The sequence below is a fragment of the Marmota marmota genome, unplaced genomic scaffold, assembly GCF_001458135.2.
Source record: "Marmota marmota marmota unplaced genomic scaffold, marMar, whole genome shotgun sequence".
NCBI classification, from domain to species: Eukaryota; Metazoa; Chordata; class Mammalia; order Rodentia; family Sciuridae; genus Marmota; species Marmota marmota.
In genome coordinates this window covers 19,563,599-19,587,455 of record NW_025999913.1, presented here as the reverse complement: position 1 = coordinate 19,587,455, position 23,857 = coordinate 19,563,599, and the positions used below count along the sequence as shown (strand labels likewise).

At 38.9% G+C, this 23,857-nt stretch overlaps 4 protein-coding genes and 1 pseudogene across 5 annotated transcripts; 3 read left to right on the top strand and 2 right to left on the bottom strand.

Annotated features, from left to right (window-relative positions):
- Positions 1-8: 8 nt before the first annotated feature.
- On the bottom strand, positions 9-300 carry LOC107149335 (annotated as a pseudogene).
- An 87-nt stretch (positions 301-387) lies between these two features.
- LOC107149320 (histone H2A type 1-B) lies at positions 388-1,211 on the top strand. Its single transcript, XM_015494120.2, has one exon. It carries the CDS (start codon positions 611-613, stop codon positions 1,001-1,003), a length of 393 nt encoding a protein of 130 aa, XP_015349606.1. The 5' UTR covers positions 388-610; the 3' UTR covers positions 1,004-1,211.
- A 683-nt stretch (positions 1,212-1,894) lies between these two features.
- Positions 1,895-5,676, top strand: LOC107149318 (histone H3). Its single transcript, XM_015494118.2, has one exon. It carries the CDS (start codon positions 1,941-1,943, stop codon positions 2,349-2,351), a length of 411 nt encoding a protein of 136 aa, XP_015349604.1. The 5' UTR covers positions 1,895-1,940; the 3' UTR covers positions 2,352-5,676.
- A 2,231-nt stretch (positions 5,677-7,907) lies between these two features.
- LOC125615617 (histone H4) lies at positions 7,908-8,427 on the top strand. Its single transcript, XM_048799920.1, has one exon. It carries the CDS (start codon positions 7,956-7,958, stop codon positions 8,265-8,267), a length of 312 nt encoding a protein of 103 aa, XP_048655877.1. The 5' UTR covers positions 7,908-7,955; the 3' UTR covers positions 8,268-8,427.
- Positions 8,428-12,281: 3,854 nt separating this feature from the next.
- On the bottom strand, positions 12,282-21,954 carry LOC107149330 (histone H2B type 1-C/E/F/G/I). 2 transcript variants are annotated; one of them, XM_048799911.1, is made up of 2 exons: positions 21,847-21,954; positions 12,282-12,740 (listed from the first exon to the last, which is right to left on the bottom strand). In XM_048799911.1, exons 1-2 carry the CDS (start codon positions 21,937-21,939, stop codon positions 12,435-12,437), a joined length of 399 nt encoding a protein of 132 aa, XP_048655868.1. In that variant the 5' UTR covers positions 21,940-21,954; the 3' UTR covers positions 12,282-12,434. The 2 variants fall into 2 exon arrangements, with proteins under 2 accessions (XP_048655868.1, XP_015349616.1); XM_015494130.2 differs by lacking the exon at positions 21,847-21,954 and having other exon boundaries at positions 12,282-12,836.
- Positions 21,955-23,857: the final 1,903 nt, after the last annotated feature.

The window sequence follows — 23,857 nt, the reverse complement described above, 5'->3', positions numbered from 1 at the left end:
ACCAAAAGTTAACCCTTTGGATACCAGAGTAGAAAAAGACCCTTTGGGGTGATGGTCGAGCACTTGTTGTAGTGCGCCTGGCGCGAGGCCTCGCCCGCGATTCGCTCGAAGATGTCGTTGACGAACGAGTTCATGATGCCCATGGCCTTAGACGAGATGCTGGTGTCTGGGAGCACCTGCTTGAGCACCTTGTACACGTAGGAGTAGCTTGCGCTTCTTGCCGTCCCTCTTCTGCGCCTTGGTCACCGCCTTTTTAGAACACTTTTTTGGGGCAGGAGCGGACTTTGCTGGCTCAGGCATGGCAAAAGATATTAAAAAAAAAAAAAAAAAAAAAGAGTCTCATGCGTTGCATGAGTATTTGGACTGTTCTATGCCAATACGTCTGTACAGCTTATGCTTTGATTGGATAATTTTCAGGAGTACTTTGGTCCTATGCAAATTAAGGGATTGTATATCATCTTTCCAATTGGTCTAAATCGTACACATTAATTTAACCAATCACCGAGCGGAGCTTACAATCCGGTTTACATGTATAAGAGATTCTCAGTAGCCCCAGAACTTAAAGAAGGTTTTTCTTTTTTGGTGAAGCAGCATCTTGAGTAGCTTTAGCATGTCCGGACGTGGCAAACAGGGCGGCAAGGCGCGGGCCAAGGCCAAGACTCGCTCTTCCCGAGCAGGTCTTCAGTTCCCCGTGGGTCGTGTGCATCGACTTCTACGCAAAGGCAACTACTCCGAGCGAGTTGGGGCCGGCGCTCCTGTCTACCTGGCCGCTGTACTGGAGTATCTGACCGCCGAGATCTTGGAGCTGGCTGGTAACGCTGCCCGGGACAACAAGAAGACGCGTATCATCCCTCGCCACCTGCAGCTGGCCATCCGCAACGACGAGGAGCTCAACAAGCTGCTGGGCCGTGTGACCATCGCTCAGGGCGGCGTCCTGCCCAACATTCAGGCGGTGCTGCTGCCCAAGAAGACCGAGAGCCACCATAAGGCTAAGGGCAAGTAAATAGAAAGCTGGAATTTTTGATATCCAGTCATGCATAACCAAAGGCTCTTTTAAGAGCCACTTACATAATCATTCAAAGGGCTTCCACTTACCTGAAAAACGTTATCGTGAATGTGTCTGTCAAAGTAATCACTTTGAGCATGGTACGCGTGGGTATCTGAGAAGTGTAAATTTAAGACTGCTACATGTTTGCATGTTAGGCAATTCGATCTTAGCGGAAATTCAAGTGGCAACCTTACTGGTTAGACTTGCATTTGGAAGTTTATTTCGTGACAGCAATAAAGCCACAGGTTAAATGCTGCTTTGTTGTAATAGCATCCCATGCTTTCCTTCTGTGACTTAAAATGTTGCCTAAGGCTGTTCAATCAAATTGGTAATAGGATTATTTTCCATAGTAGTTCCCGTGGGTGGTATTAAAGTAGTAAACATACGGTAGTGTTAATGGTGTTTTGAGAATTTCATACTAAAAGATCATGATGCATTTTAGAAACCTGGAATTTTAAATCAACATTAGGATTTTTATGTAAATATAATTTTTGCAGGAGAATGAGAATTGCCTGATCACATTTTAGTGTGCCCTTTTCAAAAGTTGATAAAATGGATTTCTGGCGCCAAATTTAAAATTGAAGAATTTTGTTCAGCAAGCAACATGTCATCTCAATGCAGAGAGCAGAGAAAGCATCTGAAAGGCTCTCAGGATAGTACAGGCGAGCAAGAGTTGAAAACAATTAGGGAGAGTCAGGAAGATGTTAATATATGGTTAAACCCTTAGAGTGTTCATGTGATCAGGAAGTGGATGTCGCCACCAATACCTTTGCTGCTAGCTGCAAGGTAACGACTGCGTGGCCCAATCAGAAGGTGCCTCTCTTTATATATACACAGGTAGCAAGTCGTAAGCATTCAGTTTTCCATTAAGTACAGTTTCTTTTCGATTGTAATGGCCCGTACAAAGCAAACGGCCCGTAAGTCTACCGGCGGCAAGGCCCCACGCAAGCAGCTGGCCACCAAGGCCGCCCGCAAGAGCGCCCCGGCCACCGGCGGCGTCAAGAAGCCTCACCGCTACCGGCCCGGCACCGTGGCGCTGCGCGAGATCCGCCGCTACCAGAAGTCCACCGAGCTGCTGATCCGCAAGCTGCCGTTCCAGCGCCTGGTGCGCGAGATCGCGCAGGACTTCAAGACCGACCTGCGCTTCCAGAGCTCGGCCGTCATGGCGCTGCAGGAGGCCAGCGAGGCCTACCTGGTGGGTCTGTTTGAGGACACCAACCTGTGCGCCATCCACGCCAAGCGCGTCACCATCATGCCCAAGGACATCCAGCTGGCCCGCCGCATCCGCGGGGAGAGGGCGTAAACTCTTAGAAACAGTACTAAGCTGAACCCAAAGGCTCTTTTCAGAGCCACCCACCTTTTCCGTTGAAGAGCTGTTTATCGCTGTTGAAGTTCATCTGGAATCGTCCCCGTGTCTATTTGTAATCCATGGTAATTAAGTTAGTTAAATGAATCTCCCTTATTGTGTTTTTTTCTAAGTTTTTATTAAGTTATCCTCATGTTTTCTTTATGCGACTGTTAGGATATTATTTTAAGATTGTGTATGTGAACACAAGCCAAACTTAAAAGAGGATTGGCCTGCAACAGGGTAGTGCGTAGAATGTCTTTAAGCTGATTGGTTCCCATGTCACTCGCAGCTTCTCAGGTTAAAGAGTTTTAGCTCTTTCCAGAAATGTGCTTGTTGAAATTCAGGGAGGGAAACTGAATGACTATTCCCCCTAAGGAATCTTTAATTTTATATTACCATTCACTGAGATCAGTTTGGGTTTTATAATTTATATGTGTTTACTTTTTTTGCGTTCCATTGTCAGTGCTAGGAGTTCAATGCAGGATCTTGGTCATTCTATGCCAGCCTAATACTGATCCAGGACCCCAGTCGTATATTCTATTTGTCAATTTTTGAAAATCATAGGCCTATGCTTTTGTCAAAACATCCCTTCATATTATCAGGTTGAAGAGAACATATTTGCTTAAAATATAAGATTTGTGTTTGTAGTTTCAGTTTGATGATATCTTCTTGGCATTTCATAAATTCAATTGCTTGATTTTTATTCAGATTTATCCAGGAAATCTTACAATTTAGAGGCAGTAACAGGATGTTTTGGGGTTTCTCCACAAGAACAACAGTAGCAGATGTTTGGAACAACAGTTCATTAGAACAGTGTCTCTCTCTCTCTCTCTCTCTCTCTCTCTCTCAACAAGCATCATAGTGGTTTTTCAGGGAAGATTAATTTTGGGAGTTCAAATGTTCAGTTCTTTAAGGAAATGGAATAGTCAGTAATCTTCCTGAAATAATAATTGAAACCATAGTTTATTTCAGGGCGATTCAGTGGAAATTATAAACAGGAACCCTTTCATGAATTAAAAAATAATTCTTTGAACTGGCTGTGCTTGGGGAAATCAGTAAAATGTTTATGACCCTCTGCAGATTAGGTCTGTTATGTTTTAGATGTGGAAGAGGGACTTTGAAAAGGTATTCAGGAATAAGATGAAGGAATGTGTCAGCATTCACACACACACACCCACACCCACACCCACACAAGTTTAAAAACATTCTTTATAGTCAAGTACTACATTTACAACTTATGCAAATGTTGAGGGAAGGTGGTACCACTTAGCTTCTTCATATTGAGTATAGGACTGTCGGCAGAATGTGTTTTAATTTTATTTCATTCACTTCTTATAAGATATGCCCCCCTCACACACATTATGTTCATTTCGATGCATGTACACTCTGTATTTCATTATGACTGTGAAGTAGAAAAATGCTGGGTGCAGCTGGGCATGGTGGTGCTAGCATGAAATCCCAGGGGCTGGGAACACTGAGGCAGGAGGTTTGCAATTTCAAGCCAACCTCCACAACCGTGGGGTGTGAAGCAGCTCAGTGGGTCCCTATCTCTAAGTAAAACACTGGGATGTGGTTCAGTGGTTCAGTGCCCCTGAGTTCATCTGGAAAAAAAAAAGAAAAAAAAAATACACACACACACAAAGCGCTGGGTACAAAGTCCAAAGAAGCTGAGGGTTTCATCTTGTCCTTTTCTTGATCCCATCTAAAGCAACAAATGTGTGAATACATCATGTAGCACACCTAACTTGGACTAGGAAAAAAATAAATGTCAAAAAAAAAAAATTCAAAATAATCTAAATGTTTGAGATGAGAAAGCCGCTTAGTATAAGTCACTTTACTTTGAGCATTTATTCACATACTACGGAGCTTATGTTTTTCCAATGTAAAGGGATTTAACTCATGACAGTTGATTTTCTGCTGCATCACATAGGAAGAGTTTTTTCTTCAGTCAGCAGGAATTGTCCAATGGAGTGCCTTTCTTACCTTCCTTAAATTCATCTGTAAGTTTTATGTGGACACTTCAGAAGGCTAGTCCTGCAGTCCTGTCCTTTTTCCTTATCATTGTTGACTTTTGGGTACACGGCAGTCCCCCCAAATTACCAACTCTATCTAAGTAACATTATAATTCGCATCCCTAAAAGACCTACTAACAATGCCTTTTTTTTTTTTTTTAACTAGTTTGCACTTCAGTTTCTCACTTCTTCCCCTTCCTTTGTCACCATGTGAAGCCTATTAGCACGTTTGAAGGATTCTTCATAAATTCATCTTTTATCTTCTTCCTCATGGTTGTGGTTCCGGCTCTCTTATTTTGCAGCTGCATTGGCTATTTTCAAAGTATCTTTGTTGGTTATGAACTGCCATCTTTATGGACTTTAATTCATTTTGTTTATTGCAATGAAAACAAAACACTTCAAATTTTTATGCCCCATATTCCTGTAGTTTTAGGATTTAAGAATTTCTCTTTTATGAGGCATTCAAAGTCTTTTATCATGGCATTGAATCACCATTCTGCACTGTAATTTACAACTGTCATGGAATGTATAAAAACACTGATGTGTATTTGAGTGTCGATTTTACTCTTTTGAGTTACATGATATTGATCATAACCTCTAATGTTTCACTGTATCTTTTTTTTCCATTTTTCCCCCTTTTTCTCTCCCCAGCTTAAATTATATTTTAAACTAATCTAAGAATGTACTTTGACATTTTTATATATGTTATTTTCCATCCCTTGGGATTTAATCTTTCCAGTTTAAATTCCTGTACTGATCACTTTAATGGCCATTATAATCTATTTCATATTATGTGTATACTTGTTCATTTTAATTTCCTCCTAGGAGATTGTAAACATCCAAAGTATGGATTTGGTTTTATCCATCTGTCATACAATTATTGATAGGAAAGGGTTTTCCATATACAGAGTCTGGAGCCACGAGTGTCGTGAACCTCCTTCTGTTGCTTCTTCTGCCATCATGATTATTTCCCAAATGCTTGTTCCTGCACCAGTTAGTCTGGGCAGTACTGCTGACATAGGAGAACTTGATTCTTGTTATTTCTTTTGCATTGAATGAAAGCCTCACCCGTTGGGGCCTTAACATCATTGAAGATAAATAGCAATTATGAACGAAGTAGTTATTCCAGTTTCTATCTAACATTAAACTCTGAAATAGCCCATACTGTCTGTTTTCCTACGGGTTTTAATCCAATATTAATCCAGATATATAATTCTTGTTCAATAACCATATAACTATTTAACGTAAAATAAAGAAATGTGACTCTATGAGGCTCTTTATTCCCTTCACATTTTGAAGAAATAAAATAATTCTGGTAATGAATGGATACCTTTGTACCAAATAGAAGAGAGAAAACCCAGCATTTATTACTGAGTAAACATTAACAGATTTACATAGATGTAAGGAAGGACAAAAGAACTATACACTTGGGACAAAATCACATATACCTTATATTGCACAGTAGAATAACAACTTCTCATATCCTCAATAGCTGAGGGTGCAGCTTTAGATAATCTCCTTTAGATGTTGAGAAAATTCTGAACAAGTGTTAGAGGTGCATGTCATCACATCCAGAGGTTATTTGGCCTATCACTTGGGAGATATGCCTGTATTGTAAATTGCAAACTGTCAGGGTCTCTGGCTCAGTGATCCCTTTAGGTCATGCAGAACATAGATTGAACATGGGGAATAAAAAGAAAGTTAGCAAGAATTATTTATTGCCTGGATTTACATAGCAAGGTGTCTATCCCATATTTAGAGTAACAAGGAATTCAAAGGCTGAAATCTTATTCATTTTTAGTAAGAGATTAACTATTCTTAAACTATATCGAAATCTCTCATGGAGTTTATGCCAATTTCCACAAGATCAAAAATATGCCTAGTGTAGGTTGTTCCTCAGCTGTAGAGCACTTGGGTAGCATGTGTGAGGCCCTGGATCAATTCTCAGCACCACATATAAATAAATGTAAAAAATAAAGGTCCATTAACATCTAAAAAAAAAAAAAAAGTAAAAAAAAAAATCTGCCTAAAATTGTTATGTCTACCCCTGAGCAGATCTATCCACATATAAATGTCTTTAAATGAGCGTATCCTTTACTTTGGGGCAAGCAGTTGTGATCAGATCTGCCTGGACAGATTTGGTGCTCTCTTGTTGCTTGTCTTAAATAATTAATGTGGTTGGGGAAAGTCCTTCTGCCACTCATAGAACTTGCACTTCTTTTCTTTCAACAATCTCCACCTTTAAATTTATTCCCATACTCCTGTCTGAGCATCCCAATTGTAATCCCAGCTACTTGGGTGGCTGAGACAAGATCGCAAATTCCAGGCCTGTGTGGGCAATCTAGTCAAACTCTGTCTCAAAATTTTTTTTTTTTGTGGATTAGGATTTGCCTAGGAAACATGTGCCAAGCGTTGGGCTCAATCCCCAGTGCATCCCCTATCCTTAAAAGGAAAAAAATGGAAACCAGCTTTAATTCCTACAACATTTTTTCTTCATTTCAATTGTAAAGAAATACTTAAGCTATTTTTACACGAAAACTTTCTAAGATTGGAGGAAAGGAAAATAATATTTTTTCTTTCATTAATGAAGTTGTCATTGCCATTTCCACTTATATATTTCCATCGGATTATTCTAATTTATAATTTGTATTCAATCATTCATAGAATTTAGTGCTCTTTTCTGAACATTTATGAAGCCCAGGTCCTTTCATTTCACTCTTTGAGGAGCCTCTAGAGGAGGAATTCTTAACTCATTGTTGTGTCATGGATTTATATTCATGTCGGATGAGCCTTTTGGGTCCCTTCCTGGAATGTTATATAAAGTTTCAGAGGATTATACATGGAATTACAAAGGAAGTGATCACCAAGGTAGTGCAATTTTAACATATTTAAACCTAATTAGCCCATATGTTCAAGTTTTACTAGTGCGGGTGTGATGGGTTCAAATGCTATTTTAGGATATGGACAGCTGGAATGTGATGTGATTAGTAGCACATATCCTGTCAATTCTATTGTTCTCAGGTGAAGAAAATGCTAAAGTGTAACTGGAGGATAGTAAAAATAAACATGGAATTTTTTTTCTCTATTTTCCACTCCTGATCCTGTAATTCAGTAGCCATCACATAGTTTTATTTTTCCAGTAGGCCTGCATGCTAAAGAGCCCTGCTTAGGTTTCTAGACTCCATAAGTCAGTAAAAATCATTTAAGAAGGTTAAACAATAAAGAAGTGAATTGATTCAATTTGTATTTAAAGCATCTCATAAGGAATAACAGCGTGTATTATTTCATATTGTTGGGCAAGTGTCAAGGTTTGTAGAAAATATGTGAGTGTATACACACACATTTAAATTGCACTTTCGGTTCTAGGTTGCCTCAGGGTCTCCGGGCCGGTTCCTGTGAGCCAGAGACAAATATGCAGAAGGGCGGGTACCGACTGGAGTTCCCGCCCCTGCTCTTGTGGTTTTCAAACAGGTCCGCTAGGTTATTATAAAAGCCTTCTGGCGGCTAGGGGAGCTTATTGTGCTGAGAACCCAATTCTCCTTTCAGCATGTCTGGCCGTGGCAAGGGCGGAAAGGGCCTGGGCAAAGGCGGCGCGAAGCGCCACCGCAAAGTCCTGCGCGACAACATCCAGGGCATCACCAAGCCCGCCATCCGCCGCCTGGCCCGCCGTGGCGGCGTCAAGCGCATCTCCGGGCTCATCTACGAGGAGACCCGCGGCGTGCTCAAGGTGTTCCTGGAGAACGTGATCCGCGACGCCGTCACTTACACGGAGCACGCCAAGCGCAAGACGGTCACGGCCATGGACGTGGTCTACGCGCTCAAGCGCCAGGGCCGCACCCTCTACGGCTTCGGCGGCTGAGCCGTGGTATTGTCCTTGCAGTCGCTTTCCTTTCTCTACAAAGGCCCTTTTCAGGGCCACCCATCCTTTCAGTCGAAAGGGTTGCATTACATTATTATCTTATTGTAAGCACATTTTGGTTATGCCAGCGGAAGGGTTTTGTACCGTGGTTACAGTGTTTCCAACAGCTAGGTGTTTTGGGGTACAGACTGTCGGGAATAGTCTGCAATCATCAAGTATTTTCGGAGGGAACCTTTAAGAAATCTTGCACTACTACGTAGGTCGCAAGAGCTTTTTTGGGGGATCTTGTGTCACATTGTAGGAAGTGTATTGAGGCCCTGTTTCGTGCTACAGATAAATGAGATTGTATAAACTGGTATAATCTGGTTACTGTCGCCCCTTAGAACAGTAGCTCTTTTGTTGTTCTGGGGATTGAACCTGAGGATTTGTGACAAGCACTCTACCAACTCAGCTATATCCCCAGCCCCCAACAGTATTTCATAATATATGAATCAAAAACTGCCGAAAAGAATGTGCTTAAGAATATATGTAGGGGCATACACATTTCATGAGCTTTTATCTTTTTAGGGTCCCAAGGGCGTCCCAGAGCACCATGGATTTCCTGACAACAACCTGCCTTCTAGGATGTTAAGGCCTGAGATCTGGAGACTCAAAATTTAAGGATAGACAGATAAGGGGAGACATAATATTGGAGAACACCTTGAATAAGAGTGTTTATTTTGTCATCATTTCTTCTCTGAGTATGGAAGCTCTACATATTCTTGAGTAGTTAGATCAACTCTTTAATAGTGTTATATTTCAGAATGCATGATTATCCATTCTGAAAGAATTAAATTCTCAGAGACCTGAGAGACTGAGTCTCACAATATTATTTTTAGTCTTATTATGAAAGAAGACTTTAAAATGCATTTTATCATGAGGCCCATTGATTTTTCTTCTATTTATTATTTTAATAAATGTATTTAATAAGACATTAATATTTAGTAGTCTGTGATTAAGCATAATCATATGTTTACAGGAAACAGTCTCAATACCCTTTGATGTTTGGGAAACAGTCCTGAAAAGTGCTCTTAATGTGTCTTTGTTCAGGTTACTTGACCTCTCTGAGCCTTTTACCTATGTATGAATAAGAATACTATTTGTCTTATAGGCTTGATACTGAATAAAATTATTTGTGGAGCCTTTTGACCAGTGCATGGGTCATGATAAACATAATGTTTGGTTATCATTGTTATTCTATAACTGTTTTCATTTCTCATGACATTTGAGAGGCATGCAGAAAAAGAAGTTGGCATTTGAACCATAAAGATATGTACTGGTGTTTTTTATCTTTGTGGTCTGTAGTAATTTGCTAGCCACTGTTGTTCCTGAGTCCATAATTTAGGAGACCTTTTAGGTTGAGTTAAGCCCCTTTCTCTTTTGCCCTGTCATCTGCCTTGAGATGATATAGCAGCAGATGGCCCTCGGCCAGATTTTAATTCCTAGCCTGTAGACCTGAGAGAAATAGCTTTCTGTTCATTATCAATTACTTAGTCTCAGTTACTCTGTTTCACAGAGTAAGACAAATAAAGGGCTCAGTAAATTCACTCACTTGTTTCTTCATCCATATAAGGCAGTTCATCAATTATTTGTTTTCTTCTGAATCTTACTAATAATTTCACCATGATTATTTGAAATAACCTCTCATTTTTTTCTAGTTTCTTGCTACTTTAAATTTTATAAAATCCATTTTTCCACATAGCAACTTAAAAAGTGTTTAAAATTCCAATTGTGCTATCACAAAACAAATAAGCCTTCTTTTTGCATATTTGTTTCCCACATGAGCAGGTGTTTGTTTCACTCACTTTCTCATAATTTTGATTAGAGATGTCCAGACATAAGCCTTTTATTTCTTAGGCACAAATTCCTTTCTACTTTTAGACTTTTTGTACCAACAGTTACGTTATTCCAGAATTTTTACTTCCGAGAGTTTTGGTTCCTTTCTCTAAAGTGTTACCTCATCACAATCATGGCCCTTGGTTTTATTTTATTTCTTCATAGAACTTTATTTGAATTGCTTTGCTCAGTTGTCAACTTGTTTACCATCTCTTTTCTCTGGGGACTAAGCTAGTCATCCCAGGAGAGCTGGCTTTTGTATGTCTTCCTTGATGCTGAATCTCAACACTTAGCACAGAGAAATTTCAACAGAAACTGGGAAAAATAATTCATGGGAACTCTTGGACTGCTCTAAGATTTGTTTCCTGTATCCACTGCTCTATTACTGCTGCTCTTTCTTTTGTTTGAACAGTTATCTTTCACCAATATTATTTTTCTCCAATTCTTCTAGGATCCTGCTACTGGAAGCGAGTTGATCATGTGTTCTCTGCTCAGGAGCTTTCAGTAACATTTTATTTTCTGAAAAATCAATCTCAGCTTCTTTGTTTGACATGTAGGCTTTGCACTATTTATTTTCCGTACTGGGGATTGAACTCAGGGTGCTCTACCATGGACCTACATCCCAGCCCTTTTTATTTTGTATGTTGGAACACAGTCTAGCTAAGTTGCTTACAGCCTTGCTAACTTTCTGAGATTGGCCTTGGACACCATAATCTCCAAGAATATGATAATTTAGCTGTGACGGGAATTTTTGATCAATCAACTAATGTCTTTGTTGGGGAGGTTTGTATAATCAGGGGGCAATTGGACAAAGAAAATTTCAAAGCTTGAAGAAATCATTGGGACTTTCAAAATCTGGAAAAAAGATGAAGAAATGAGAAAAATGAGAAACAAAAAGCAGAAAATTAATATTCTGAGGTTGGGTTACATATTTAGATGAGAACACACTTTGCAGAGCTGGAGGCCACAGCAGTGTTCTGATTTTGTGCTGAGAGCACAAAGGCTTAGGGTATGGGTGATACATGGTCAGGTGTGCCTTTAAAATGAGGTCTGTGACTCTGTAATGAAAATTGGATTCCCCATTGGCCAGGAATTTTCAGTATCATCTGAAACTACACCTTTAGTGAGTACAGTGGAAATGCAGTTGCAATTTAGTAACTTTAAAATACTTGTTTCTCTCTTTACATTTATTTTTTCTTCAAAGAACAAAAGCTAGGCTAGCAAACTGGCTGGGAAGGCTGGCTAGGAGTGTTTCTCAAGGACCCTCTGTAGGTAGTGATAGTATTCTAGAGTGGATGTAGCATTTCCACTTATGAATAAAGAGCTCCCAGGAAAACTTTTCTAGCCCACCTCCCTCATGACAGCTTCTACCCTACAGTGACTTGAGAAGTGAGGAAGGGAAGCTCAGCTGTTTATTACTTGGAATTTAGTCTGTTGGACATTAAATGATTGCAGGTTTGTAGACTTGCAGACCTCAAGGTCCAAGGTCCAGCTACACCCCCCCCCCCTTATGGTGGGGTGTAGCTCTTGTAGAGCACATGTATTCAGCTCTCAGGTTGTAATATAGGTTCAACCCCCAGTAATCCCCATCAAAAAAGAGAAAGAACAAGAACATTTCCACAATTATTCTTTTCACACTATGACCTGTGGCAGTCCCTTCATCCCTCCTATTCACAATTACATAGGTCAGACTGAAAAGGGGGAGACTCTTGCAAGTAGAGGTGGTTTGAAGACTCTGAAGTGAATCCGATAGCCTTTGCCACTCTAATGAGGAGAGGTATCTGAATACTGAGGTTTTAATTTCTACATGCCTGGTTTGTTAGTCACAGCAGGGAAGGCAAAGGTACTGATTGCTGTCGCCCAAATCCAAGTTAGCACATGAACCGGAAAAGCAAAAAAACTGACATCACAGGCAGAACGGAGCAGCAAAGGACAGGAAGGGAGACAAGCAAGGGGCCGACATGGCGGGGGAACTTCCACTTGTACCATAGATGGTCAATTGTCTCATATTAAGTGACCAATTTCATGAAGAGCCGAAGGCCACTCACATACTGCCTGAGTGAGTTTGGGACTCATCCTCGTTTTCAGGAAGAGATTCTGTTAACAGTCACGCATACAATAACACCCTGAAATAGCAGCTGGTAGACAGCCACCCAAGAGGCTGCATTTTATTAAGAACTAACTGTGCAAGCTGCCAGGAACAAATTTTACATTAGTGCACAACTCATTCGAGAACAGTTGGGTGGCTCTGAAAAGAGCCTTTGGGTTTAATAAATGCATTGGCACGACCGATTACTTGGAGCTAGTATACTTGGTGACCGCCTTGGTGCCCTCGGACACGGCGTGCTTGGCCAGCTCCCCGGGCAGCAGCAGGCGCACGGCCGTCTGGATCTCCCGGGACGTGATGGTCGAGCGCTTGTTGTAGTGCGCCAGGCGCGAGGCCTCGCCCGCGATGCGCTCGAAGATGTCGTTCACGAACGAATTCATGATGCCCATGGCCTTGGACGAGATGCCGGTGTCGGGGTGCACCTGCTTGAGCACCTTGTACACGTAGACGGAGTAGCTCTCCTTGCGGCTGCGCTTGCGCTTCTTGCCGTCCTTCTTCTGAGCCTTGGTCACCGCCTTTTTAGAACCCTTTTTGGGGGCAGGAGCGGATTTCGCTGGCTCAGGCATCTTTAGCTGCTCCGAGAAGAATGAGGCTTCTAAATTCTGACTCTGCTTATTTGTAGACAATCTTATGCAAATAAGGTATTACTTTTCTAAACTCTGATTGGTCCATTTGTGTAGGCCCGTGAGCAAGGAAGTATTCTAGACCTACTGTCCCATTGGTCAAATCCTGAGAGCAGCTTTTCAGCAAATGTGGCAGCTACTTTAATCTAATTTACATTTTAAACAATAGAGCCTTTTTATTGGGAACAATTGAGATTAGTTTGCTTTTTGGTTTTAAAAAGTATGAGATGCCACAGCTGTGAAGCTCATGGTACAATTTGGAAACTTAGGGGCCAATTTAAGAACTTCTGGATAAGCTGTATTTTTAGATTTGTACTTGTATTTAATTTTAGATTTTCCTTATTCACTTCGTATTCATTTTAGATTTGTATTATATTTTAGACCAATTTCATTCACTTTTTTGTTTTCGATTTAGATCTTTATATTCTAGACCAATAGGAGGAAAAGGAGGAATACTGAAGATCTAGGGGATAAGAAGTCTCCCAGATAATTATGAAGACAGGGTGTCCTAATGTTAAAAGACTGAACAAATACAACAGGAAGACAAAGGGGAACACACTACAGAGAGCGAGCAACCTAGCAGTTCTTAAAGGGAGTTAACACTGGAAAGATTTTCTTAGCTCATATGGCCAAATCATTTCAGTTGGAAAGGAATGAACCTAGTTTAGTCACAGAGTGAAGTACAAAAATCAAGTGATTAAATGCAATTGTGAAAAGATTATAAGAAAAAAAATCTGAAATGGAAATCTGGTGTTTAAAGTTTATTTTTAGTTCATTATTGTTTTCTTTTTCCTGAATTTGATAACATGCTAATTCTTTCCTTTCTTCAGGGTGCTTCCAAACTCCTCAGTACTTTGTTACACTTTCCTGCAGGGCTGCCCCAGCCACAAGCCAGTGGGCAGGCAGCAGGGTTCTTGTGCACAAGGGCCTTTGCCTGTGAGGGGGAGTGACACTTTAATGGCAGTGCACTGGGAATTTAATCAGTCACATATTTGTCTGACAAAATAACTTGTATTTCTCACTTCAGTGAAGGAAAACTTATTGAATAGGAATTCAAGTCTGTCTTTCTTATTCCCAATTTAGACAATGTAGCAACGTTCAGAATAGTTAATGTGTTTTGTATGTACTTATCTAATCCTAAAAGCCCTTTGTGATTAAAACTACTACTTTTTCCATTTGTCAGAAAAGGGTATTAGGTACTCAAGGCGAGTACCTTTGCCTCAATTACCATTTACTAGTAAGTGGTAGAATTAGAATGATGATTCAGGCAGAGATGATTTAGGGCCAGTATTGGAAAAGAGAAAGCTTGTGTTGTTCTCAGATTAAAAATGTGAAAATTTTGATTATACAGTGTACTTAGTAGAGGAAAAAGAGAAAGAAAATGAGACTAAATTTAGACTAGATTAACTGGAAAATGGCAGGAATACAGAAGGCAGTTAGAAATGCAGAGAAAAAGAGTGTAAAATACTAAAGAAATTCACCCAAAGAGGATGAGCTGATTTCTTTAGTCACAAAATGTACTTTCATAAAGGTAAGAGAAGGATCCAGGGATACATGCTGCAACTGCAAAAGGACATAGAAAGAGGAGTGCAGAAGTATAAATCATCACATCAGAGTTAGAACTAGTATGATTGAGGAATACACATTTTTTTTTTTCTTCTACAATACTGAGAATTGAACTAGGGTTTTAGCTCATGCTAGTGAAGCCAGAATCAGACAGTCAGTCAGTAGAGATAGGTAAATCGAGTCAGGTCGGATCAAGGAGGCCAATTTTGAGTGAGTCTGGGAAGTTGGAGACTGTCCCCTGAGGGATTGAGATGTTAATTCCTTCAGAGCCCTCCCTCCACCCTTATCAAGAAACTGCCCCAGTGCCAATCTATTGCCAAGGAAACCCATCCCAGGAATGGCTCCTCCCTACATGGAGGGAAAAGGCTGTCATCCCGTCCTTGTGTGCTCCATTCTGCCCTTCCCCCTTCAGCCCACCTGTTTCCCACCTTTGGGCCATCCCACCAAGCACTCCTGGACCTGGTCCCAGACCTAGACACATATGCAGGAAGGAAAAAGATAGGAAAAGGCAGGAGAATAAAGGAAGCCTAGGACAAAAAAAAAGGCAGAACACCTCCCGTCTGGGGATTCCAGGCTACCTGCTATGGCTCTCTACCTACCTAGTTAGAAGATAGACAGAGGTTTACTTAGGAAAGTAGAAACAAATTCAAGGAGAATGCAGGTGATCTTAGAGACATACATTTTGGGGTAAAGTAAGGAATATCAATTCAAGAAAGAATGTGGGCTACTCTAGAGTGAGACATGTTTGGGGATCCAGTCTCCTCTTATAAAGAACTTTGGTGAGGGGTGGGTATGGAAAGGCATGTAGATGACACACAGGGTAGTCTGCTAATTCTCGGGATCCTTATGCTAATGTAGTCTTTATTACTATCCAGTAGTAGTGCTGGAAAGTGCCCTAAATTATAGATTTCTTCAAATATTGCCTCTTTCTTTAATCCATTTAGTGAGGTTTAATAAACAGGACACAGGTAGAGTTACAGGTTTCTCAGGAATTTGGGAGTTCCAGGCTTGGAAGCTAAATAAGCTTAGAAAGCGACAGGCCTGAAAACCTTATTTAGAACTTCTAAATTAAAATATTATGTTCTTTTACTTTATTTATGTCTTTCTACCCATTTCTTATTCCTTCAATTGTATTAGCATATAGTTCCCTTGTTTTAATCATCTGACTTTTTTTTTTTTTTTTTAAAGACCTCCTGCCTCTTTGTCTGCAAATATACCTGGTACAGTGCTGAGGCAGGAGGCTGCCTTAAGTCCAGGAGTTGCAGAGGCCCTGTCTGGAAAAAAAAAAAAAAAAAAAGGACCTGGTAAAGTGCTGGCAGTTAGTAGCCACTTAGCACATGAATCAGTGGGTAACTCAATGAATCCAAGGTGCACTATTAGCAACCAGGGGAAGCGGTGTTGAAGGAATGGTTTCTATCTGATCTCAACTAGAGGTGCTAGTGGAAGAATTTTGACCCACATTACAGGGACAACTTCTCCTAGGATTCCACCCATTCTTTTCTTTCCTTTTATAGACAGCAAGAGTTGAGCTGGGCATGTAGCTCAGTTGGTAGAATGCTTGTCTTCCATGCTCAAGACCTTGGGTTTAATTCCCTTCACAAAACAAGTGTTGCTCAAGCTGATCTGTAACTCCTGCGCTCCTCTGGAGTAGCTAAGAGCTTGCTCAAGATGATTGGTAACTCCTGGGCTCCTCTGGAGTAGCTAAAAGCACTGGTGGGTGCACAACACTCCTCCCCAGAATGTTTTATAAACTTGAGGGCTTGCTTGAGAGTTATACTGCCCAAACTGATCTCCATTATTTGCATACTGATTCTTCCTCCACTCCCCACAAACCAATAAACCCCCAGAAAACTCAGCATCTTCTCTTTATAGTCTATTTTTCTACACGATCCTAGTAGAATCTATTTTTTTATTTTTAAAGTTAACAAGTTATTTTTTCTCACTTGTGTAAGTAGGTATTTGAGGTTTATTAGTAATTATTTTAGTATATTTCATTTGTCTATTTAACAAAACATGTTCAAAAATTTCCTAGATATTGGAGAAACAAAAGAGGAATGATACATGAATTTGAGTTTATAGATTAGAGTTTTGTCATCAAAATACTTCCCACTAATCACATGAGGCAATTGAGCACTTTGAGTGGATATAGCTGGTAGAAACCTAAATTTCAAAATATTATTCAGTTTTTAAACTTAAAAGACAATCTTGATGCAATTGGAAGAAAATGAGTAGGTACAACCTAAACATGTAATTTGATTGTGAATTTTTAAATACCTAAATACAGATCAAATATTTCCAATGAAAATTAAACATTAAAATGGATGTGGCTGGGTGATTGTAATCCCAGTCAGGAGGCTGAGGCAAGTAGCGTACAAGTTTGTGGTCAGCCTGGAAAACTTAGATCCTGTCTAAAAAAGAATAATAAAAAAGGGTACTTTAGTTCAGTGCTAGACTATCATCCTGGGTTCAATTCCCAGTACCACAGAAGAAAACCAAAACAATAAAAAAACAAAATTTAGATGCCTTTTAAGTCTAAATTACATAGCAGATCTCAACAATCTATTAGTAAAAAAGGACAAAAGTATCTCATTAATTTTTTTATGGATTACATGTTGAAATTATAACATTTTAGCTCTATCACAATAAAAATATTATTAAATTGAATCACTTGGCTCTTGTTTTTAAAAATGGATTCACCGAAGAGCTCAAAACTGCGTATGTGGCTCATATTACATACATGACAACAGTGCTGGGCTCAGGAAGGACAGGGACACTGCCTGACTCCCAGGGTGTGCCTGACTTGAGAAGAGGGAGGATGGCTGTTCTGAGGAAGTAGAGGGGAAAACTCTTTCACTGCCGAGCTCTGATGTGAAGAGTCTTGAGTCCAAACTGGGTGAGGCTGGTTGAGGCACTACGGGAGCTGCCCAGGGGGAATACTCATCAACAGACCTAGAGCTGACAAGGTCTGACATACTAAATGACAGGGCACCCTTCTCCCCACGCCCCTTGATATTTTCCCAAGTTTTAAAAATTGTTCTTAACCTTCTTGCCTATCCTGATGAAAGGCCACTCTTCTGCCAATTGCTCAGACCACCTTAAAAACTTAGAAACAATCCTTGACTCCTTTATTTTCTCCCATGTCCCACATTTAGTCCAAAACTCAACTAAAAAAAAAAAAAATAGCTACTTCAACAAGAAAACTGAACTCAAAGGACCGTATTAAAGTCTAGAAGGAAGAGCTGCAAAGATATTAGTAAAATAAATGTTGACAAATATCAATAGTAGTGTGAACTAGAGATGTGCACCCAATTTTGCATTAAATACACATTTTCCAATGCCAGAGAAATTTTCATTCAAGAAGAGAATTAACTCAGTTTTATGGTGAAGGTTAATTCCTTGAAGGAAGCTATTTTCAGAACCAAAAAATGGTGGGAGGATTTCTTCAATCACTGCAGTCTTCCAGGATCACAGGACTCAGATCATGGTCAATATCATCAGTTGCATTCAGGAAAATCTCATTTAAATCTTGCTGGGTCTGATAGTTACATTGAAGAAAGGGAGGGAAGGAGGAGAGAGAAGTGCTGAACACATTTGTTCTTATTTTAATGTGATCTAGAAGTACTGAAATTTATCAGCTACTTGTAGCATATATATTGCATACTAAGAAGATTGTCCAAATAAAGCTCCTGAATTCAGACTGTTCTAAACTCTTCTGAGGCAGTGACCACTAGATAATGGGCTAAAGGGTATTATCTAGATCAAAAGATTACCAGCTTAAAAACAAACTGGCTAGTATGTTTATAAATAAGTAGATTTCTCTGACAGTTTTTTCCCCCCAAAATTCTCTCCAAATCAAAAAACTGATATTTTGGGCTGGAGTTGTAGCTCAGTGGTAGAGTGCTTCCCTAGCATGTGCAAAGCCCTGGTTTCGATCCTCAGCACCACTTATAATAAGTTAAAAATTTAATTAATTAAATAAAGGGGTATTAAAAAAACTGATATTTTAAAATTCAGGTTTACATATAATAGAACCCTAACATAATGATATATATTTCAATAAATGTAATATTGTAAGGTATTTTGAGGATTGTGAAGTCATGAAAGGAAGTTTTATAAGTTTTCTTTTGCATTTCTCAGAAAACCATATCTGTTCTGAATTATGAATAATACTTGGGTCTTATGACATTTCTATTTTTAAATAAAGCCATCAAATGCATGTAATAAAATATTCCTCATGGCTTCTCTTGTTTCAGAAAAGAATTATTGGGATTATATTTTAACAAACATATTAGTCTGAAAACAAATTATGCATAATTTAAAAAATAATAAAGCCAGGAGCAGTGACACAGGGAGGTTCCCGTGGCTGTGGAGATTGGGGCAGGAGAATTGTAAGTTCAAAGCCAGCCTTGAAAGAATTCCCCACTCAAAGACACTTCGCCGGGAGAATTCCAATTTTATTGCAAAAAGCTGTGTGCTTATATAGAACTGAGGGGGAGATGGTAGGGCTTAGATAAATGGCAGGCAACCCGTTTATTGGCAAGTTCTTTCAGATATCAGCTCCGGAGCCCAGGAATTAGTTCTCATTGGGGCTAAGGTTCCCCGCCAGCGAGATTTGAAATTGGCGCCGGCGGGAGAGTTCACACGGGTGGGAACTTTTCGCGCCACTGCAGAAAAGAAGAAGGTAGGAAGAAGAGGTGCTTAGGCACCATGTTGGGGTTTTTTCTCTGGGGTATGGCTGCCGTTTATACTTTTCCCAACAAGCCTCAGCATCTTAGTGAGACCCTGTCTCAAAATAATAATGATAAAAAAGGGCTGGGAAGTGGCTTTGGGTTAAAGCCCCTGGGTTCAGCCCTAGTCCCCCACCCCCTCAAAAATAAGACTACTAAAACAAAACATAAAGATGAAGGAAAAATATGCCTGGAAAACGTTTAGCAAGAGAGTGCAAGTATAGTAGTATTAATAGCAGACAAACAATATAAAGCTGAAAGTATTACTAGGGATATAAAGGGACACAGTGCAAATCAGAGACACGGCATCTGATAGAAGAAAAAGTTGGCTACGATCTACATACTGTGGGGTCGGGCTCCAAATTCCTCAATAGGACACCCATAGCACAAGAGTTAANGAGAGAAGAGGGGAGGGGAGGGGTGGGGAGGGGGGATAGTAGAGGATAGGAAAGGCAGAATACAATAGACACTAGTATGGCAATATGTAAATCAATGGATGTGTAACTGATGTGATTCTGCAATTTGTATACGGGGTAAAAATGGGAGTTCATAACCCACTTGAATCAAAGTGTGAAATATGATATATCAAGAACTATGTAATGTTTTGAACAACCAACAATAAAAAAATTAAAACAATAATAAATAAATAAATAAATAAATAAATAAATAAATAAATAAATTTCCATGCCATCAAAATGCTACTTACTGATTCACGTCCATTGGATGGCTGTTATTAAGTGAAATATAAGAAATGTTGGCAAGGTCTTAAAGATATTGAAATGCTTGGGCATTGTCAATAAGAATGTAAAATGCTGTAGATACTGTGGAAAAGAGTTTGATAGTTTCACAAAAAGGTAAACATAGAATTGCCGTACTATCCAGCAATTCTGCTCTCAGGTATGCATATCCAAAAGGACTGAATTCAGAGACTTAAGCAGATCTGTATTTGAACAGTCTTCATAGCAGCATTATTCACAATGGCAATGAGGTAAAGACAATGCAAACATCCATCAACAGATGAATAGGTAAACAAAATGTGGCATATACATGCAATGGAATGTGATTTCACCTTTAAAAAGAATGAAATTCTGACACATGAAACAACATGCATGAATATTGAAAACATTATGCAAAGTGAAATAAGTAAGACACAAAAGAACAAATAACACATAACTCCACCTATGTGAAATACTTAGAGTAGTCAAAATCATACAGAATGTTAGTTGCCAAAGGGGTAACAGCATTTAATGGGCACAGCATTTCTGTTTAGAATAATGGAGAAAAATCCGGTACGGAAAATGTTGACTAGTGTACTGCACTGTGAATGTACTTAACATCAGTGAATTACTAATTAAAACAAATTTTTAAAAAATTCTCACCATAAAAAGATAAATTTTTATATGTATTTTACCATAGTAAGAAAAAAAGAGGATAAATAGCTTTGAAAGCAGATTGTGTGCCATGTAGTAGTTAATGGATGAAGCTTGCCATCATCATCAATTTGTTTTTTAACATTCAGCCAAGACTTGTAAATCAAAATAAGCATTTAATTAAAATATTTTAAGTGCCAAAACAAAACAAAACAAAACAAAACAAACAAACAAAAAAAAAAAAAACAACAAAGGGACACAGTAAAGATGCCTGTTGGCAATGTGGAAAAGAAGGTATTCTTCAAAGTCCATCCAAAGACTAGAAAACCTGCAACAAACATGAACACATCTTTGCCTTCCTAAGGAACAGAACAAAACAAGCAGAAACCAAGGAAAACTCCCCGGAACTGACCAGAACAAACAACAACAATAACAACAAAAACCCCCTCGAATCTGAAGCTAGGGAGATAAACAAACCAGTTAGAGTTTTCTGGGTTAAATATCATTATCAGAAGATTCTGAGTTCTGAGAATTAAAGTCTGCGCCTTGGGGAAGACAATTCTAGGCTTTTAAATAGAAGTAAGATACTTAGCATTAAGCCAACACTCTGGGAAAGCATAAGATGGAGGGGGAAAGAAACAAGCAAAAGTTCCTAGGAACAAAAGTTGTCTCTATAAGGTTCTAGAGAGGAGAGCAGAGGAAATTTACTTGGTCTGGGTATCTCATTAAAAGTGACCTGGAATTAAGGTGAGGCAGGTGCACAGTGCCCTCTATTGATTTACAAAGAAACTACCCCCTTCAGAAGCAATCCATTCAGTGGTTTACCTTTAAACCATTATCCCCCAGGTGTGAACCACCTGGAACCCAAGTTCTCTAGGTTTATACAGGCTATTTATTTGTTTATTAAGTGGTTATTTACTAAGCACCTATTACTTACTAGAAACACCGTCAGAAATTTTGAACATTTAAATATAAGATCATAATAAATGTCACCAAATTAAAGAGATACTAACCAATATGGAGAATCAGGCTTCCAGCAAACAAGAACTATAAGACAGAGACCACAAAATATCTATTTACTAAATGTTTAAAGAGATAAAAACTGAAATATTCAATCAAGGAACAAGAACAATTAATTCCAGCCAGATTTGAAAATGAACACAATAGAACTTCCAGAAAACATACAACTGTTGACACAAACAACAGTTTCTTCTCCAAAGGAAAGAAGAGATTCTTCATTCTGAGCCAAATATGATTGGCCAAGTTCTGGGTACATGGATTAAGGTCACCTTGCATAACATGCTTCTCCACGGAAGAGGTTACATGAACTTTTATAAAGTCACAGGACAAAGGAAAGACATAAATCAATGCAAAGACATAAATCAATGCACTCACCACACACATTGGTGAGGGTATAAGGTAGGCAGGCTGTAGCAGAGTGGGGAAACTTCTTTTATAGGTTTCAGATGGTATAACATTTTTAGCTCTCCAGTTGATAGAAGCTAGAAGTCTGCTAAGCTTTTAACTACATTCCCAGAGTTTTGCCTAGTAGCCAATATCAGGTCTGATACAAAGGTTGGTGGTAAATGGCTATTAAAAGGGACTAATGATAGCCCAGGATTTTGGCTCTTGATCTGCAACATTCCATCTCTCCACAACCAGGATTTCTAGTTAGTCAGACTGCAGTATCTTCAATACAAAGGTGGCTTCAGAGATCTTTAGTTTACACAGCTATGTCTCATAAGGATAAAATAAATATCCACCAATAAGGTGTAACATTTATGACCTTAGATGTTCCTGACCACAAAACTACAATCTAAGGCAACAAACTGGCAAAATTAGGAGACTGTTCAATTTACAATTGTAGGATAACCTTTTAATACACAATACTCTTAGATACTTATATACCAAGCAAGAAAGAATGCTTATGGTTACAGATGTGAACAACATAATAAACAAACTCAATCTATGATTCTTGTTTTCACAGAACATCCAATGCCCCCGCCCAAAGCACACTGAACCATGTGAAAAATTCAATCCTGGCTTCAGAAAATGTGATAATATATGCAAAAGAATAAATTTCATATACTAGTATTTTTTTATTATAATCTACCTAAAGAGAAATAGAAAGTTGTTTTCATTTTTTTTGTAAAGATAGGAAAAATATCAATCTTCCCATATACTTGGAACTAAAAATCACACTACTATATAACATGGAGAATTGGAAATCACAAGAAAATAAACATGAATCAATGATACATATGGAGATTGCAAGATGTACCTGAAGTGGCACTAAAGAAAAAGATATAGCATTAAATATATATTAATGTTAAATATGTTAACAATAAAAATATGCCTTAAGGAACAAGAAATGCCTAGGATACACAAAGAAGCAGCTACAAAAGGAACCAGAGTAAAATGAAATAAAGTAGCAAGAAATTTTAAAATTACAAAATGAATTAAATAGAAAATAGTAGAAATGATCCATAATACAATAGGTTTTTCTTTGGAAAAAAAATTTGGTGTGTGCATAAGGGATGAGAATAAGATAAAATGTAGTAATAACGGAAAGTAACAACCAAAAGAGACACACACATACACACACAAAACAAAACAAACAAAAACAAACAAACAAAAAAAGTAAAAAATGCTTTAGCTAACTTTACAAAAAAAAAAAAACAGAATATGATAATATTTGAGAGAAAAAGGTAGTTATTTAGTAATACACAGGTTGAATAAACAAATTATTGTTAAGGAAATAGGAATAAGCAGTTAAAAAAATTTCTCTTGAGCTTTTCAACATGATTCCAAGACCAGTTGGATTTTATGTTTTGGTGAATTTTAAGGACTTCATGACCTCTATTTTACAGATCCTGTTTCAATGTAAAAATAGTTCTCCACTAATTTTTCTTTTTGAAATTTTACAACCTTATTATCCAAATTGAAGAACAATACAAAACAATAAAAAAAGGAAAGAAAAAAGGAAGGAGGGAATGTTAGAGTCTGTAAACAAGTCTGGATGGTGCCTGGCATTTTGCCAGAGGGAGTGGTTTGTGAAGTAAGGCCAGGGAGCCAACAAGTGTGGAGATTTCTTATTGGTTGACTGCTGTATCTAGTTTATGCTAATTAAGATAAGCTGTGTGAAATGTATAAATACCTCTGTTGTCCTACAATAAATGGCTCCCACTCCTGCTGTATGGATCTACACAAGTTATTTGTCACCCCCCGGTTATTTTGCTACAGCTGTACTCCGGCAGATGGTGGCCCGTACGGGGAGCCCCGGGACACTCGGGGGTAAGTGACCAAAAAGAAAAAAAAAAGC

Coding starts and splice junctions, on each gene's coding strand:
- LOC107149320 (XM_015494120.2), top strand. CDS start 611: ATGTCCGGACGTGGCAAACAGGGCGGCAAGGCGCGGGCCAAGGCCAAG.
- LOC107149318 (XM_015494118.2), top strand. CDS start 1,941: ATGGCCCGTACAAAGCAAACGGCCCGTAAGTCTACCGGCGGCAAGGCC.
- LOC125615617 (XM_048799920.1), top strand. CDS start 7,956: ATGTCTGGCCGTGGCAAGGGCGGAAAGGGCCTGGGCAAAGGCGGCGCG.
- LOC107149330 (XM_048799911.1), bottom strand. CDS start 21,939: ATGTGTGTGGTGAGTGCATTGATTTATGTCTTTGCATTGATTTATGTC. Junction 12,741..21,846: donor AAGTTCATGTAACCTCTTCC/GTGGAGAAGCAT, acceptor GCTCAGAAGAAG/GACGGCAAGAAGCGCAAGCG.